This window comes from Salvia hispanica, chromosome 3 (genome assembly GCF_029641045.1).
Source record: "Salvia hispanica isolate PSC_SH4W2 chromosome 3, Shi_PSC_v1, whole genome shotgun sequence".
In the NCBI taxonomy this organism is placed as follows: domain Eukaryota; kingdom Viridiplantae; phylum Streptophyta; class Magnoliopsida; order Lamiales; family Lamiaceae; genus Salvia; species Salvia hispanica.
The window spans coordinates 27,263,530-27,283,174 of NC_142694.1; the positions used below are offsets into that span (position 1 = coordinate 27,263,530).

The window sequence follows — 19,645 nt, forward strand, 5'->3', positions numbered from 1 at the left end:
ATGCAATTGAGATCTCGTTGGAATCCTTATTAAATTATCTTTAATTTGATATATTTTTTGCGAAAAAATAATTTAAATTGAGAGAGTTACGTAAATTTAAAGATTTGAGATGATTTTGAGAAGATAGAAAATAGTTAGTTATAATTACTACGTATAGGATTTCACATTAATACCCTTTTAATTTAATTAATTATTATTTAAATTTAAAATATATTGCACTTGGCATTATATTAACCACAAGATTCTCTAATCTAATGATTGAAAATTGGTCTCAATTTGAGATTGATAATTAGTTAGCAATGGATTACATCCGCAGTGATTTTAATTATTTTAACTTCTACACTATAGTACTCCATTAAACTAGTATTAATAAATATCATCGATATCTATACATGTAACAAAATCCCTACTCTCGTATGTAAAACTTACTCCTATATATAGACCAATAACCAACTTACAATTGTAATTATAGGAATCATCATATATAATAATGAAACCATTAAATCCAATATTTCTTATAAGACACGACTCACGGCCCTGTTATTTAAAAAAAAAAAAAAAACAATCACAATTTAGATATGGGCCCTTACCATTATCAACCCTAATTTTCAAAACTTTGAAACTTACATTCTATGAAAGTAAATGCCACTAAATACCAAAATTAGATGCACCTCACCTATATAAAGAAGAGTTTTAGAGTTGGTATTCTCCACGTTTTCATCTATCTTCTCCTCTCTTCACTTCTCCTTTAAATTTTATTCGATTTGGTGTTATTTTATGTTTTTAGTTGTTAATTATACCAATAGATCAACGGGCATCCATTACCATTGGATGTTCGTGATCGATCGAAAATGCAAACAAACTGTTGGTTTCTGAATTTACAAGATATATACCGGGCGTAATACAATCCAAAAAAAGGAATACGGAAGAAGAGCTGAAACGATATTACAAATACAAATTCAAAACTGTAAACCGTAAAAGAATTAGCCGAGTCGAGGAGTCCTCTTTCCGCAAGACGAGATACGCCCCGGTAGTGCTAGAGGATTGGCGTTTCGTCCCCAAAGATAAAATGGTTACGTCTCTGGTGAAGCAGCACCGCTATCAGCAGAGCTCCGGCGAACTGGATGGAGGAAAGGGCCGAGCTTTCGACAGAAAAACAATGCAGAGAGGGAGAGAACTTATGATGCAGAATGCTTTCTATTGTTTGATGATGTGTAGAATGCATGGAATGGCTAGCCTATTTATAGGCTCGGTCCACTGCAGGGGGTCAACATCCATGATGGCTGTCATCAATGCTAGACCGTAATAGTCGTCGGTTACGAGGCGTTACAAGCAGTTACAGAGCTGAGAGGCTGAATCTAGAAGCTTCTAGATTCGATCATGACGTGGACTATCACGTGTCAGCCACGTTGGCTTCCCGCGTCACACTGACGAGGTGTCATCCCGCTTGGCTCGCTGACGTGGAAACGGTGGTGTTCTAAAAAGAATTAGACTCACTAGCCTTAGGTCGAGCCCAAGCACCAAGCCCGGACCAGGCCCAAAGAACAGCCCAAAGACCAAGTCCAAGTCCAAGGGCACGGACACGAGCACGCTGTGGGCTCGAGGCTCACGGCGGGGCGAGCGGCCACGGCGCGCGCGTGTGGGCTCTACAGCTCATCTTAGTCCACTATAATTATTACATGTAATAATCCTTCTTATTAAATACTAGTTTAATAAGGTTGTAACTTCCAATGTGGGATAATTAACTCTCTTAATTATTCCCTAAGCTTCTCTCGTAGCTCATTAAGTTTGCAATTTTGCACAACTTTAATCCATTATTTCTCACTCACCGGGAATTGGATTTGAGAAAATGAATATACCACAGTCATCTACTCCGAACGTAGATCGACGCTATATCATTTAATTTCACAAAAATTAAATGTCTCGTTGAAATTATAATTGGTCAAAGTCCATTGACCGGCATAGATTCCAACACAAACATGTTTATATTTCGATTCGACTTTAATATTTGGCTAAAGAAGATACATATACACCAAACTTGTATCGATTCTACACGTTGGCAGAAAATGATAGTAGTATTTTATTTGATTCTACACGTTATTGGGACGATAGAAAATGATAGTAATACATCTTCTTTGATTCTCCATGTTTATACAGTAGGAAATGATTGCATCATAGTATTTAGATATATACCTTGAATAGCTTTTTTTATTATATCTTTTGAAAAAAAAATTTGGGTTGTTTTGATTCCCAATAGTCACCACTCAAATTATTAGAAACATAAATAGGAATCACTTAGCTCTTCTCCTATTTTATAACACTGATTCGCTTAAAGTTTAAATTTTATCTATGGATAATTATAGCTAATCATTCATAATCCCATGTATAGCTAAACAAGCTCGGTGAAAAAGATTTATTAAATAAATCGCGTTTGCAAAACTATCAATGTAAAACGCAAACGCAAGTTTTGTATTTTAAAAAGGCTATCTTCTTAATGGTTAAAATATTGCTTTAAAACATATCGCGTCAAACCCTTGCATGATCAAGTGACCACTCTTTCAACCCTCCAAAACCATCTTCAACCCTCCATAACCATCAATCTTCTCCAAAATTTCTCAATTTCTCACGTCATGGCCGTTGTGTTCCGTCATCTCCTGCTGTTGCGCTGCATTGTGCCTCAAATCCATCGGAGTTCCTCTGCTTCCTCCACATTTCCAATGGTAACTTCTAATCCATCTCCCTTGGTGTGTTTGTTTAAATTCTGATTTGAATCCATTTTCACTATCTCAATGGTTAATGCAGCTACTACTTCATATTCATGTCTTGATTATCTGTGTTATTTTTCTATTTTGAAATTGTTTTGTATGGTTTGAATCAAATCGATCCAAGGCACTATTTCTCTGTGTTTTTGTTTCAATTTTGAAGTGGTTTTGCTGATTTTAAACTATTCTCAATGGTTAATGCAGTTAATCTTCTAGTCTGCTTCATAATCATGTGTTGAAAATCTGTGTTTTCTTTTCAATTTTGAATTTGTTCATTTGATTTTCTGATTTTAAACAACTTTCAATATCTCAATGGTTAATGCAGTTACTCTTCTAGTCTTCTTCATAATCATGTCTTGAGTATATTTGTTTTCTTTTTAATTTTGAATTCGTTCTGTGTGATTTGAATTGAATTGATCCTAGGCACCGTCTCTGATTTGAATCCATTTTCATATCTAAAATGGTTTACGCATTCATGTCTTAGATATCTGTGATCTCTTTAAATTTTGGAATTTGTTTTGTCTGATTCGAGTCCAATAGATTATGTTCTTTGTCTATAGCATTCTTTATGAATTGAACAATTGTAGGAATATGAACTTGAAGCCAAGATCCGGTTTCAAAGAATGATGGCAAGCCCTTATCCGCATATCATGTCATTTACAAGACTGTTGTGTCGTATGGAGGAGAGGGGATACTATGACGTTGCCATTGATTGTATAAAGGAGATGAAGCGCCGATAAATCCCCCAATTTTAGAGATTGGAATGAAGTGTTTGTGTAATATTGGACAACCTCTATTAGCGCTAGGATTGGTTGGAGCTTTTCACAAGCACGGTTGTGAACCGTGTTGTGGAGTTTTTATGTTGGCTAAACCCTTGTACGAATTGAAAAGATCCCCCTTCGCTAGTTATGTTCTTATGACAATGTTTCGTTTGACAACAGCCTTCCATGGGCTGCGATAGGGAGATCAGCGCCACCCATATTTGGCTGATTTGGCTCTTTATGTTTCGACTTATCGAATTCCGCTGCCACATACCAAGTCTATTAAATTGGGGATTCTGAATGTCGACGAGCATGAATTTTTCTCTTTACAAAATAAGTTCTCAACTGATAGATTGGATGTATATTGCTATATTCACAATTAACTTGGAATTATATGTTTTATTGCAGCAACAAAGAGTTTGTGTGGCCACTGTGAAGTTTGAGGATGCAACTTCGATGGAAAAGGACATTGAGGTACAGCCACAAGTTTTCTAAAATCCTATGGTCTTAAATTAGTTGTAGTTAACAATTAAATGATGAGTTAACAATTGATCACTCCCCATATGCATATATATATATATATAGACTACCTAAGTATTTGTTCCAAAGATTTCATCATATTTTTTTCTCTTCTAGAGTTTTCTACTTTTTTTTTTTATATATTCTTATTATTCCTAGATATTTCTACTATTAATTATCTACAAATTTTAATTAGAAAAATCAGCCTCAATTGTTTATTTGAACACATTATATATAATAAATATATTAAAATAAGAAGACGATGAAGTGCATATCAATCCAAAAGGTTTAGGATTTCATGTCTAAGTCTACTTTTGATGAATCTATATTTTAACTTTAAAATAATTCTATACAATATGCTCAGAGTTGCATTATCCACAAATCCACTCTTAAAGATCGAACTACCGAACCATACCAAATTAGGGTTTTTAGATCTAATTTTTTATGGATGAGATACACGAATTTATAAATTATTTTCGCCTTCAGCACGAGCCTATTTTAATTCATGCGAAGGTAAATAAGTCATACTAACATGTTACGAAGATTTAACTTCATTCCAGAATATATTACTTCATTCCAGAAGGTTTTTACTTCATTCCAATAGGATTATTACTTCATTCCAGTACGTAAATGCGGTTTCGCTGTCGCGTGCCATTCTTCTCTCTACAATATCTATCACCACCTCCACGGCGCTGATATGGTTTAATAAACACATGGAATAATGTAATAAATTATTGGAATGAAGTATGTGTAGAGCATTTGAAATCCTACTGGAATGAAGTAAAAATCTTATCCAATGAAGTTATAATGTTTCTGAATGAAGTAATAAACCCACTTGAATAAATTGCATTTTAAAATGTTAATCAAGTAAAAACTCAAGTCAATGAATTTGAATGAAGCATATGGTGAATCATTTCAAAACCTACTGGAAGCAAGTAAAAACATGTTGTAGTTTCAAGGTATTACGTATGGAATGAAGTAATATACCTATACAATGAAGTAAAATGGGCTTGTAATGAAGTAGAAAAAATTTACACAACAGCACATCTCATCAAAAACACTAGATCTAATGGTCCAGATTTGGTCTCTAGTTCGGTCTTTAAAATTAGTTCGACATTGATCACAACTCATATGCTTCAAATATAATAACCAAACGCGCAATGCATCATAATTATTGTTCATACTCTCATTCAGAGTGGAGAACGTGTTCATGAAGATGATAACCTCAAGTCACATGCCTCAGACAACTCAAGATCTCTTCTCTTACCTATCCGTATTCCTATGCTCTTCCTTTCTATTCAAGAAGAGATGAAACATTTACTACAACTACTACTAAATAGTTGGTTACTCCATATATCGAGATGATATTATTATTATTGTATGTGAGATGAATTGGTATGTAGCACGTACATCTTATTAATTAATCACTCCAAATGTATGTGCATAATGCACCCAAACTTTCATTTCTTGTTGTCTAATCGAGTTCATAGATCAGATCAATCAGCACAATAGTATAATTATTTTGAATATTAGAGAGCATGGGACAAAAGTAAAACTGTTTTAAATTTTGCATTAGAATTCCAAATCTTTTTTTTTAAGTTACCAAATAAAGAATTTGGAATTATAATACCATTTCATATCAATTCCTTAATTATACCAAACAAAAGATTTGAAATTGATTAGGAATTTATTCAATAAATTGATTTCTTGTATTCTCAAATCTTATTTCGTCACCAGCTAAATCCTAATTTATCATGGCTGCCCATTTGGCTTCCTCCGCGGCGCGTCGTTGTGTTCGATCTATGAATTTCTTTTCACGGCGGGGTATTGGATCAAGAGCTCAATTCCTCCGCAGGTTTGTTTTTTTTTTTTTAATTTAAAAAAAAAAAAGGAAATTGATGTAGTACTGTATGTACTAACTTGTTTAAATTTAATTGTGAAGTTTGGTTAGAGAGGCGGTGGATCATGACAGAATCATCAATCAGGATAGCATTATGGATAATAAGCTAATCTTCGGTCCCCCGCGTATGATGAATAATTGCTTTAGCTTTCTAAATCATAAACTCAATTCTTCACTATTTAGATTGTTTTTGAAAAAAGATTCCATTTTGTTTTTTAATTGTAGCTTTCCATCCTCCATGCCAGTCTCCTCCTGCCTGCATCTGCCATAGCTGTTTCTTCCGCCAACACTTACCTCCTCCCATGGTCGAAGAGATAAAATATACTATTACATCATGCTTGAAGCCGAAGCCTAATCCTAATCCTAAGCCAGACATTCTCTTGAGATGTCGTGATGTACACGATCGTGAGTTTTTTGCTTCATATTCTCTTGACCTCGCACCCCAACATTACGTATATCCTCCCTCTTTTCTACCCAAACAAGGTTATATCTTCACCGGGGCTACTTCTAATGGTCTACTTCATTTTCACATTCAAAACTCGGGTAGTCATGTTCTTTGGAACCCGGTAACGGGTGAGTATAAGACCCTTCATAAGCCCTTTGTCAGAGAACATCTTTCTTTTGGATTTACAATGTGGTCTGACCATGAATCTCAAGATTGCAAACTGATGCATCTTGTAGATGCCATTTCGCCTTATCACTTGGAATTGTATTCGCTCAAAACTAATTCATGGAGGCAAATACCATGCACTCACGACTTTGATTATATTGAAACAGACAACGGCATTGCTTGCATATCCGGGGTTTTTTATTGTGTAGCACATCTAGAAGGCAGTGGCCCTTGTATCCTTTCATTTGACATTTCTACTGAAACCTTTTCCTTCCTACCCACACCCACCATTTATAGGGACGGGATTCGCTATGATTTTCTAGAGTATAAAGGATCCTTATGCGTTCTTGCGAGTGCAGGTGAGGCCTTTCGTGAACCTCAACTTTGGGTTTTGAGCGATGATGGATCGTGGATGATCGAGACTTTTTTCCGTACTTGTACTCTTGGGTGGCCATTGTGGTTTTCACATGATGGTAATCTCTTGTATTTTACAAGCTTAGTTGATGATGAGCTAGTGGTGTTTGATCGTACCGTGGGAATGTGGATGCATCTTAAGGTCAGGTGCTCTTCTATGGTTCCATTTTATCGGAGTTTTACTCAGCTCAATCAGCTTTAAGATATTGTGATCAAGTCTTGGATTTGAGTTTAAGGACTCTTGTGTAACTCTACATTTCTTTTATTTAAGATCAGTTCAGTTTTTGTGTTTGGATTTGTTTTGCAGCAGCTACTCTTCTGTAACTCTATTTCTAGGAATTCATTTCTTTTACTAGTATTTAAAATGAGTTAATGTTGTGTTTGGATTTGTTTTGCAGTAGTTGTGTTTGTGTAATGTGATTTATTTACTCACTAGTTTGTTCAAACAAAAGAAATTGCAGAATACTTTGACCCAATTCCACCTTGTTTGTGGTGTGTGATTCTCTTGCATTCCTAATCATCATCAATTTTCATATTTTTGAACAAAGTTTCCATTTTTTTTTTATTTTTTAGTTAAAAGTGGAATTAATGTTTTCATATTATCCTACATAATTTTTTTTATCATAAGTTCAAAGTCTCTATTAAAGGTCAGTCTCAATCAAGTGATGAGTTCCCTACGTATTTCAAGCTCTCAAGCGTTGAGCTTTGTGAATTTCAGGGAAAATTAAGAGTTTGTATGAATGTAAAAGGAGAGTTAAAACTAGCAAGCGTAAGCAGAGACTCCAGATCGATTCGCCAAGCTCATATTGAATAATTGTGTTCGGTTCGTAACTTCATCTGACTTTTCATGAACATATTAGTCAAGCTCTTAGACGAACATTCGGTTGCTAGTAGTAGTAAGTATATAAGTCTTGAGTTGAACTTTTAATCAAGTCTTCAGTTGAGCTCAACCGCTCGAGTAATACGTTGAGTGAGCACGATTTTTTTTATTTTTTCAAGCCTTTCACAAGATTTTAATGTACTCGAGCTTATTACAATTATTTGAATGTCAGAAGAACTGAACTTGAGGTCAAGCTCCAACTCGAACATGATATTATTGACTATTTCAGGAGCCTAATTCAAATGATGTTTATGCTCGATAATTGGTAGCTTGCAACTGGTAAGCTTAACTCGAACAATAAGACCTAAGCTCGAATTGGGTTGTAGTCGAGCTTGACTCGGCTTAATTAACTTGTAGATATACTAGAATATAAAAAAATCTATAATCATCCTATGGTGATGATGACAATAATGGAATAAACTACATATATTCATGCTTATAAAAAAAAATTATCACAATTTATTTACGTTCTTGGGTACAAGGCCTGATTTACCATATCATCATGCCAATGGGACCGGTGAGCTTCAATTTCTAGATGTTTTATTGATGTGATATTTTTCTTCTATAGCAACAAAATAGCACTGATATGTCGTGCTGAGCAGACTCCACTTTGGATATGTAAGATGGTTCTTGCAATTGGACAAATGAATAATAAATGCAGCTGAAAGTATTTTAATTGGTAAACGGTTTAACTTGTAAATAAGTACTATATCCTTGTGCTAACTATGGTGTAGTCATGACCTTCACATTTGATTCTATTTGAATGCTTGTGGTCACGGATGTACTCTAATGAGGTTTTTCTTGTTTAATATATTGTGTACTATGTTTCCATGAGGTTTGGCCATTCCACGTTGAAATCCTATTTGGCTTTGTTCGGTACCACCATGGAATTCGGATCTTGGAATTGAAATTGTGACCTCCAATTGTCACATCTAACTTTTTTTTCTTGCAACACCATAATGCCAGTTGTATAAGCATTTATGGTTTAACTACTCTTGATGGTTTATTCTACTCTCTTTAACAACCAAATATAAGGGAAGGCTTTAGAAAACGTTTTGAGTTTTGTCATATACACAATGGTTCCCTTCGATTTCTGTGGTTCATTAATATATGATTGTCGAGCTAGAATATAATTGTGAGATTACTCAAGTTGAAGGAAGGCGTCTATGACTCATTATTATATAATTATCCATCGACTACTAAGTTATGAGATTCAATCTCATAAACTAAAAATTTAATACATAGTATTCAATAATGAAAAATAATCTTTCAAATTAAACGCTCCAAACAAATAAGAAAAAGACCATATATGTAAGCAAAAAGATAATAGAGTAACAGAATTGCCTAATTGCTGCAACTACTTTGGATCTGCAAAATTATTCGTTTTACAATTACTCCATGTAATATCAGCTTTATAACATATGATTATTCGAGCCATCTGCATAACACAATACATATATTCATGTCACCTAAAAGCGCAATACATCATAAATATTGTTCATACTCTCATTAAGAGTGGAGAACGTGATCCTGAAAACGATAGCCTCAAGTCACATCCCTAACAACTCAATGTACTGGGTTTCACGTCGGCGCATAGGAAGAAGCGGAAGATCTCTTTGGTAATCGCATCAAAACGATGCAAGTCCCGGCACATAGGAAGAAGCGGAAGATCTCTTTGGTAATCGCATCCAAACAATGCAAGTCCCGCTTTACACTGTTATCCATCTTTACACCCATGCTCTTCATTTCTATTCAAGAAGTGATGAAACATTTACTGAATTAGCTAGTTTACCCCAATACCTACTCCGTATAGGGCTACTATCGAGATGATAATTCTATTGTATATTAGAGTAAGACGGTAAGTGAGATGATATCATCGTCTTGTAAAAGGGAATGCAAGACAATAATGGAGGGAACAACATCCTATTTTGTCTCAGCCTTATCTTCAAGTCCAAATCCAGATATTGTAGCAAGCTCTGACAATTGCTTTTCCCCACTCAAAACCTGCAATAGGAATCATATTACCGTGTGGCCATCTCTCTCAACATAAACAAGCAATGAGGGATTGAAAACAGCATATCATTTTCATCTTGATGGTACTGGCAAAGTATAGACCCATTGAGAGGTTTAAAGGTGAAGGGATAGGCCAGACAGCCATCCGAGGGATCAGACCAAGTTTAATGAATACAAAACAGGAAAAAAGTTTCTTAAAAGAAATTAATCATTAGAGTCCAAGTAAAAGACATTTAGACTGCGAGTATACCTGACCGTCTATTATCCAGGTTGGAAATCCTTCAAGTTTTGCATCTACACAGGCCTGGGCCATTTTAGTTCCTTTATTTACACCATCAGGGAAGCACTCCACATAATCCAATATTTTTGCTGCTTCCCTCCCAAAAAACTATCAAGCCAGCATAAAACAAAAGTTAGTCTGTAAACGGTAAACCATCCAATCTCGAAATTTGGAATGGTTATATTTGGTGATATGAATCATGTGTGCGACTGTTTTCTCTTTTTTTGATATAAGAAAGTTATAGTACTTATTAGGGTAAATTGCCAGAAAACCATGAATTTTGTTCAAATTCTGGTGTCCCCGCAAATTTGAAAATCAGCTGTAAAAATCATGAATTTAACATTTTTCTCACTTTCCTCATGGGATCTAATTTGAGTGAAATTGTATCTAATGTGACATCCAAAAAAATTCGACAAGGACAACACCACCCCATGAATTTTATCATTTTTCTCAACACAACAAATAACACAACCACGTCATCAATTTGAAACATGTGTGCGCCAAATCAACATCATATTACAAATAGGAAATCGGATTTTTAGGTCATGGGAAAATTGAGATAAATGTTCAAGTTCATGGTTTCTACTTTTTAAGGCTGATTTTCCAAGATGCGGGATATACCAGAAACAGAAACTGACCAAAATTCATAGTTTTCCCCAAAAATTCTCTATTTATTATTAGTATATGGAGGCAGTCGAGCACTATCTTAAAGCCTGGGTGCAACAAAGTTCATAGGCAGGGCCGGCCACCAGTAACAGTATCACGTTTTGATGAGTCCTATTCTGTATTGGAGGAAAGTAAAATCACTGTTGAAAATATACTAGTTTAAGCAAAATAATCTCTAGCAGATTAGAAGTGAAATGGGAATCCAATGTTACAACTTGATATTTCTTATAGCATAAAACATCTGACAAGTTGAGACTAAATGTTCAATTTCCCAGAAACCAAGCAAACTTTTTAATCTAGTAACTTGACCAACCCATGACACATGTTCTGAAGGATGTCTTTTAACTTATGTCTGAGATCATTCTTGTCGTTTTCATGATCCATTAGTTCTTTAGATACCAAGACCTATCAGAGCCGCTATACAGGCATATCTTGTTTCGGCAAATCCATCTTTTTAAAAACAACAGATAATATGTTTGTCCTAGTAACAACCAATATGAATCAGTTGGAAGTGAAACATAAAGGAAAGTACCTCTTTCTGATCAAGACAGTGTGAACACCAGAATGCCCCGTATAGTTTTGCTCCAATTGAATGTAAATGTTTTGCCAGAGCAATAGCAAAAGGACTTGACTCTTTCGTGATCTCAGTTTCAAAGTAAGGTATTTCAGTCTCCAACATGCTGTTGCACATTTATAAGGTCATATACACAGAATATGTTGGCATTGAGCATAAGGTCATAAAGCAGATTATAGCACATCCCAGAAGTACCTAAGCCAAGTCTAATCACTACTCAATATACGAAACTAACTATGCATCCAATGTACGAAAGCAACATTTACAAGTGCCCAAGGTGCACATTTTAGAACGAATTAAGAAAAACTACAATTTGGCAACCTAGAGGAGCAAATCTTCAAGTAGATGATCAATTTACTAGGAGGTCCAAAGTTTAATCATTAGAACTTCTCAAGTGAGTCGGTCATTCTTTTGGTCTTTTTAAATTTTCAGACTTGATATCACAATGATACGGGAAAATTTTTTCTTTGGGTTCAACTCCACACTCAACACTCCTACCACAAGGTCGCTGTACCACACCTCAATTACAATCACATCACTTGAGAACTCAGTTACCTTGATGAACCTGGTTGGGCAGTATTATAAGATGCAGTCAACACAATAACCACCAAGCTAGCTACAGATAGCTGTAAGCCGAATAATTTTTGAAGTTCTTGCAGTCCAAACCTCTGCAATTTGGACCCCAAACATTCTTGTAATTTAATAGAACTAAGCAGTTAAAAAAGACTAAGCATTTTGCTGGCGACAAACCTTTATCGTTATGAAGAATAAGCTGAAGGACAATGTTGCAGATGCCAAACAATATAAACATGACTCTCCAGCAAACTCAGTGCTCAGAATGTACAAGAAATATGCACTAGCAACTGCCATAGAGGTAGTTATTCCAACTAAGATGATCTCGTCATTAGATTTTCCAGTATCAAATTTCCTTTTCTCCCTACCCAATTGTAAGCCAAGGTTTGCAACTAAACCATATGCTAGCATGCCAAACAATGGCAGAGGAACACCTGGAAATAAGAAAAAACGAAAGCAATTTATATTTTACAGAGACTGAAAAGTGATCAACACCTGTGTCAGAGACAGAGACTGCGGGCAGCCAACATGAGGCAGCAAATAAGTTTTCATCAGAACATTGCTAAAGACACAATCGTTCTAACATCAGCAACACAATCGTTCTAACATCAGCATCAGCTGACATGCTGAGAAAGTGGGAGTGATACCAACAACTATATGACTGACATGTAAAATGAAGTTAAACTGAGTGTCAACATACTTGCTAGCAAGAACATATTCTGCTGGTATGATTGGTAAGCAATAAGATTACCAGAGAAGGTTTACATACAATTACAATTTACAATCCGAGTCTAATTACCAACACATACTTTTTTAGGTTTTCTTTTAATTTCACCAACTCAATCAATTCCTAATTACTATTTTTGGAATCATAAATAAAGATATTCATTCATATAAATTGGAGTGTAAGTACTATGCGTATGAAGGAGCAAATATACATAAACCTGCAATAGAATTTGGGGAACCTACAAAAAAAATTAATATATACTCCATAATGCAATAGAGATGGATAGAAGTTGGTAATATATATTATTCCTACTCGTCAAGCACTTGAAGCCCTTACATAAAAGAGGATTCTCAGTCATCTCAAATGTCTCAAAATCATAGGATTTCTTCAACAAGATTCAGACAAAGAGAGTGAAAGCATGTGAGTTCACGCATCTGGTCCGGTCCTAAGTTTGATTCATTTTCATCTCCGTAAGTAGAACCTTTCAACCTCTATATTATACATAAATAAATGTTGTCAATATTTGCTTAGTAAATGTGGCCTGATCTCATCAGCATTTCGTTTGTGATTGGTTCGTGAATGTTCGAACAATTTAAATTCCCACAGTCCTCTCTAAAGCCTTTCACATTTCCTAGGCAACCCCCAAAACTATCATCTTCTATGCTTGCCACTCATACCAAAAATACAAGCAAATATATGTCATACCGCAACAGTACCCTAATACGTAGATTACACAAATCTAGCACAGAACCAAATCGAGGTTAAAGATTACCAAAAACAGAAGAGTAATCACTGGTGAGGATGGTGGTGCACGAGCCTCCACCAGTGGGGCAAAAAGCGTCGGAATTCGTGAGTTTAAGGTAAGTCAAATACGCCGTCTCCATCAATCCAATTCCTCCGAGAGCAGCAATCCATTTATAAGCCGAAACGTCCGCATCGTCGTCATCGGCAGCGGCAGCAGCAGAAGAAGATGGAGATTCCGACGAAGGCGATGGAGCAGTTTCAGGCTCCGATTCAGCAGCCTGCTTGCTACGTTCCGACACGCAATTCACCTGAACCAACACGTGCCCTAGCACCGGAACTCTTCTCTACCAATTCGAAATCAATTACAAACACCAATTAATCGTATTGCACGAAGGAGAGAAGAAATAAGAGAGGCGCGGGAAGGCAGGAAGTCGTCTGACCTTGAATTGGGGGAGCGAAGTAGCGGGGAATGAAGTCGGACAGAGAAATGGAGTTCGATTGGAAAATAGAAATGATGAAGATGATGACGGCGTTATGCTGAAGAAACTGGCCGACGCCGCCGCCGCCATTAGCTCGCGCAGGTGCTGGTGTTAGCGGTTTCCGGCGCAGTGGTGGTTGAAGGTGATGTATGGCGGTGGCGCAGTTAATGTGGGGAGATCGATTGTTTACAACTGTGCGTCGCTCAATCAGTCAGCACTATCACTAATTCGATATCTTTTTTAAAATGTTAAAATCATTTTAATGAAGGAGTGTCCATCAGTGCGATAAACTTGTTTGGGAAAATCTTATATAGAATTATGTTTATAAAGTTAGGCTTCTAGTAACAATATATTGTAATTCGACTTATTGAGTGTTTGACTTTGTGTGTCAAAAAAGACAACACAACATGAAGACTATTCTAACAATTAAAATTGAGAGGGTTTTCATCTAAAATCTGGGGTCGTTCTTATTTTTGTTGAATTTGTCATATTATCAGATCTTTGTGCCACAGCAAGTGGCATTTCTCTCATACATATTGTAGCCGCAAAGCAACTTACTTCACCTCTCCTCTCCCCTGTTTTCACGTCATGCAAAGTTGCAAAACCAATCACATACCTAGGTGTTAAATTGATCTTCAACACCAAATAAAAAGTAATACTCTCACCGTTTCGCCATAACTGAGGCGGAACTTTTGGGAAGGGAGTTTTAGAAATGAATGTTGGGTGTGTTAAATAAATAGATAAAAAAGTAAGAGAGAAGAAAAGGTAGAGAGAATAAAGTATAAAGTGAATAAAGTAGAAAGAATAAAGTAAGAGAGAGTAAAGTAAGAAGGAGAAAAAAATTACCAAATATGGAAATGACTCAACTATGAAGAAATTTTCCGAAATGGTAAAATGACTCAACTATGGCGGAACGGAGGGAGTATTAGAAGAAAATGTGGCATTTTTCATCTTCAGATATTGTGATTATATTCGATATTAGTACCTCAAAAAATTATGTTTCATTTTAAATTTATTGCATACCAAATAGGGAAATACTCCGTATGTCAATATCACATTAAAAATAATTAATATGCGAGAAAAATACGAGTAGTAATTAAAATGCAAGGGTATTGCGGCTCTCTACATTTCCGTGCTCTGTTTAATGCGAACTGCGAAGACTGAAGAGTAGTCTGCGATTCAGGTAACTAACACACACACTCACTCTCTTTTCCCACTACAAACTATGGGGATTCTCTTTCGACCCTAAATTTGTCTTCTCAATTGCAATTTCTAGCCAAATTGATTGTTGTTTTGAGCTATGCATACATGAAAAAATCCGATTAAAATCGATAGGAAGAGTAGCCTAGTTTTGCAGATTTTAGCCTGAATTAGTTTATCCAATTTAGCATTGGAAAATCGGTATAACGAGGAGGCTCGATATAATTTGACAGAATTGAATCAAAATGAGAAAATAATTCTGTCAAATTCACGGAATTTGTGTTACATGACTGACTATGTTAATCTTATGTGTGTGTTTCTTCTTTTTTCTTGTTTTGTTGTTATACTGATTACTGACTGACAAACTGTGTACAAGTAGAAAATTAAAAAGTTGGGAACTTTTTGCTCCAAAAAGAAATGCATCTATTGCTTGATGGAGTATTACTTTAAACTAGACTTCAAAATCAGATGTCATCACATTTTCGTTCTAATCTAATTTTGAGGATTACAGAGCTAGCTCCTAAAATAAACTGTATGCATATTTAAGCAGCAATATTTCCTTAATGATTTGTTGTGATTTGTGAACAGCATGTCTCTTGATATAGTTGTTTTTCAGTTATTAATTTTATGTAAGTGTCGTCTCCATGTCAGGAAGATGTTTTTCCTATCTATGTACCGTCCATCTAATCAAGAACAGAAGAAATGCATTAAGAAGTAAGCTTCATCTCTTCTTGAAATGTGCTTTTCTTTTTGTTTACTCTTTATTTCTAGGTGTTTATCTCTGTTTGCATTATGCATGATTATACTCTGCATACCTCCATCGACAGGTCTGGTGACTTTAATTACGACGCCAAATTTAAAGGCGCTACTGCTAAATCAGCTTCTTCTCTTAAGGAAGACAAGGAACTTTCAGATAGCAGTTTTCTGATTAACCATGCCAGAGTTCTAGTCGGTTCAGGTTTTGAGACGTTTGAGAAAGGCAAAAGCGCTCTTCAGAATTGGAGGTAGTTGGGACGTTCATCTGTACAAGCAATGCAAAGTAAAAATTATTTCATGTAATTGTTCAACCTTGCAGGCATTTCAATCTGAACTGGGCATTCGTTGACCCCAAGACTCCTATTCAGAGCGGGGTGAAGTTTTGTGTGTGCACGAAAGCGATTTTCCCTTGGCTTCTGATGCCACTGAAAGTTGTTTACGTTGATGACTCCAGTAAAGAAAGAAATGCTGTGGCCTCATATAGTTATGGTAGTGGGACTCTTCAGGGGCACCTTCTGGTACAGTTTAGGAGCTCAGGTTTATTTAGTTCTTTCGATAACATAAATGAATGCTTATATGGTGGTCTGTATTGGTTGCGAGCAGGCAGGAGAAGAATGCTTCTCGATTACAATGGATGAACAGAACGATGTGTGGTACGAAATACTTTCATTTTCAAAGCCAGCAAACCCTCTGGCGTTTATTGGATACCCCTATGTACTTCTCAAGCAAAAGCATTTCGCTCGTGAGTCAGCCTTAGCAATGCAGAAACATTTATCTACAAAGTTAGACGATAAGTAATGCTCCCTGATACTACGACTCTTTGCTGTAACCGTTGGTTTAATGATATATATTGAAAAAAGTTCACAATTGAACATTTCTGTTTAAGTTTATGTTTGGAAACTGCAAAGACGAAATGTGCAGTTCGATTTGTGTTGAGCCATAAAGTGATACAGTTTTTTCACTTTGAGATGTCTTGTAAACAACATAGAGCTTTGCACCATTTGATTCAAGACCCAAGATGGGAGGCAAAGTAAGGGATAAACTACAATATTATTATATGTATATATTCTTCAATATCAGTATCCATAAAATGAACGAATTACAAGAGGCAAAAGATGGGTATAACGTCCAGTAGTATATTATATTCATTGACAAACATATACGAATGTGCACCGGCTGATTTACCTAGGCTGCGCCTTGTGCTGTTTCAGTGCTTCAAAACGAGCAGCCAGTGTGTCGTAGTCAGGCAGCTTGGGGTGCACACGCCGCGCTGGAATTTGTGGAGCCGGGCGCTCTGGTGGCCGATCAGCAGTGCCTCTTGCAGGCTGGCGAAACTCATCATCACTGACTTCTTCATCTTCTTCGTCATCGCTGTATTCATCATATTTGACGCCAGAGTGTGCGGGTGGAGGAGCATTATTATAGCTATGTCTTCGATTAATCCTCCCCGCGTTGGCGCTTGGTGGCTCCTCCATCTCAATCTCTTCATCGCAGTCTGATTCTTCATCAAACTTGGTGCCTGTAGGCGCTCTCTGACAGTTATAGCTCTGCCTCCTAATCACCTTCCTACCATCATCAACCTTCTGCTCATTTTCGACGCCCGAGTGAGTGTAGTATTCATAACCGTTTGTTTGTATTGTTGTTCTCTCATCTTCAGATTGATCATCAATGGTGGAATACTCAGCCGGGGGAGTTGGCTTAAACTTTATACTGGATTTACGAGAAGTGTTGTTGAAGCTTCCCCCACTGTTGTGAGAAGCAGGCATCTGCTTGTTACCTCCATAGGCAGCTAGGACGGCTGCTGCTTCAGCAGCAGCAAGTGCTTTCTCAGCAGCAACGCCAGCAGCGGATGCCACATCTTGAAAATTCATGACATTGCCTTGTTGTCCCCTGTTCAAAAGTATTAACTTTGTGGTGAAAATGGAAGATGCCCCAACATAACAACTCGTGCAAGTAATCGAGTTTTACCTGTTTGATGCATCATTTGGCTCGAGAGACGGCTTTTGGACAGGCTTCAATGGCATACCCGATGCACTCACAAAACCGTTTGGACCTTCCTGTGGTAAAAAACAAGACTGGAGACTAAGAGTGTGCTGGAACATGCATAGGAGTGGGAGAAAGAGATTGAGAGAGGGCATACGATACGCTCTTCTGGAGGCTTGAGCAACTCCTCCTCCGATTCTGTTGTATCCCATTGAACCTGGTATTCCTTCGCAATTTCCTTCAAAACTTTCAGCTTCACTTCACCCGATGGCGTTTTAACAGAGAGCTTTTCAATAAGCTGCAAGCAGACAAGAGTCAAATGCAAGCTTCATCATGTAAAGTTGTACAACTTATCAAACAACAGAACTCGTCTGATCAAATATAAAGTTCAAATTTATGAACGAGAACACATACCAATCGGTTGACACCAGCATTGGGTCGCAGATCAGTAGCTGCAGAAACAAAATCCTTGCCATATTTCTTCTGGAATACGTCTCGTATGGCCAGTAACTCGGGGAGCTCTGAGCATCGAGGGCCAGCAAATATCAAACTCGATATCCCTTCTTTAAGGTCAGGCGGGCATTCCCTGCAACCATCACCAGAAACGTTATGTTTTTCACCAGTCACATCACTCCATGTCAAATGGCACCAAATTCATCCAAACCAACCTTTGCTTTGCTATGATAGAGAGCCTTGCCACAATTAGATCGCAGAAAAGTTCGATTAACTCATTCGCTGCCATAATATTCTGTTCTCTTATCACATGTTCAACCTACACAGCCATGAGAAGCATTTAGTAAGGAGCAACAACACAAACTGTTTGAGGTAAGGCTAACATTGCAACCACGAAATCTACATTGGATTATAAGGTTAGATCGATAATAAGCGATAAAACAAGTTCAGAATTGTTCAATCTATCAGAGTATGTAGTGGATTAGCCAATATTTTTCTACCTACATAAATTAACATCCAAAGTAGCCACTAATAAGCTCAAAATCAAGGATGATAGATTACAAGTAATGCATTTGCCAACAAATTAAAAGGGTATGGGGGCAAACCTTGCTTTCTAATAACCCCAAAAACAGCTAAAATACACAAAATCAACCCTAAATTAAACGCAAAATGAAGCAGAGGTAAATGAGTTACTCGAATACGAGCAGTGGCGTCTTGGCCGGACTCGAGAAGCAGAGCAATATCGCGCCTAATCTGTCTGATCACCACCTCTCGCTTGTTCCTCAGCAGCTTTATCCTCGCCACCGCCATTTTGGCCGAGGTTTTGCTTCAAAAGATTGGGCAAAAAGGGGGAAAAGCAGAATGTCAGCACATTTTAACATAAAGAGAGCAGGAAAAAAAGAGAGAGGAAGGAGAACCATTTGGAGGGGTTGAAAGTGCGACCGAAGAGGGAGAGACCCATGGCGACGGCCTTCTTCCAGCGGTCGGCGGCGGCGCTTGGCATGATATTTTCTTCGACAAAAATGTGTGTTTTTACTTTTTAGTAATGAGAGAATCAGCGTGGAGAGAGAGTGGAAAAGGTCTGTACAACGGTCGGATGGAAAATAGAGATTTGTTTATTTATATTTAAGAAATTATTAGGGACGTGGCGGATGGGGATTGGGAATGCTCTTTCGGCGAGGAATGAACAAATTTATGGGGTAGAGAGCCGTTACATGGCTTAATGGAATCCTATGTAGGATTATTAAAATTAAAATAAGTAACATGCTGTAAATTTAATGTATTATTAAAAAGTTTTTCTTTTCCAGGGTGGAACATTATAGAATGATCAATAATCTAAAAGAGTATTTTC

The 19,645-nt window shown here is 36.8% G+C and overlaps 3 protein-coding genes across 3 annotated transcripts; 1 reads left to right on the top strand and 2 right to left on the bottom strand.

Moving 5' to 3' along the window:
* Positions 1–9,173: 9,173 nt before the first annotated feature.
* On the bottom strand, positions 9,174–14,184 carry LOC125214564 (thiol-disulfide oxidoreductase LTO1-like). The gene is made up of 7 exons (XM_089068930.1): positions 13,864–14,184; positions 13,452–13,767; positions 12,130–12,386; positions 11,935–12,047; positions 11,338–11,485; positions 10,110–10,247; positions 9,174–9,850 (listed from the first exon to the last, which is right to left on the bottom strand). The coding sequence occupies exons 1-7, from the start codon at positions 13,990–13,992 to the stop codon at positions 9,770–9,772; spliced, it is 1,182 nt and encodes a 393-aa protein (XP_088925056.1). The 5' UTR covers positions 13,993–14,184; the 3' UTR covers positions 9,174–9,769.
* A 790-nt stretch (positions 14,185–14,974) lies between these two features.
* On the top strand, positions 14,975–16,819 carry LOC125214883 (outer envelope protein). Its single transcript, XM_048116090.2, has 5 exons — positions 14,975–15,085; positions 15,754–15,816; positions 15,930–16,106; positions 16,178–16,376; positions 16,462–16,819. Exons 2-5 carry the CDS (start codon positions 15,758–15,760, stop codon positions 16,654–16,656), a joined length of 630 nt encoding a protein of 209 aa, XP_047972047.1. The 5' UTR covers positions 14,975–15,085; positions 15,754–15,757; the 3' UTR covers positions 16,657–16,819.
* Positions 16,820–16,896: 77 nt separating this feature from the next.
* LOC125214882 (Regulator of Vps4 activity in the MVB pathway protein) lies at positions 16,897–19,388 on the bottom strand. The gene is made up of 7 exons (XM_048116089.2): positions 19,212–19,388; positions 18,988–19,120; positions 18,510–18,613; positions 18,256–18,427; positions 17,999–18,139; positions 17,827–17,915; positions 16,897–17,748 (listed from the first exon to the last, which is right to left on the bottom strand). The coding sequence occupies exons 1-7, from the start codon at positions 19,295–19,297 to the stop codon at positions 17,040–17,042; spliced, it is 1,434 nt and encodes a 477-aa protein (XP_047972046.1). The 5' UTR covers positions 19,298–19,388; the 3' UTR covers positions 16,897–17,039.
* Between the last annotated feature and the right edge of the window lie 257 nt (positions 19,389–19,645).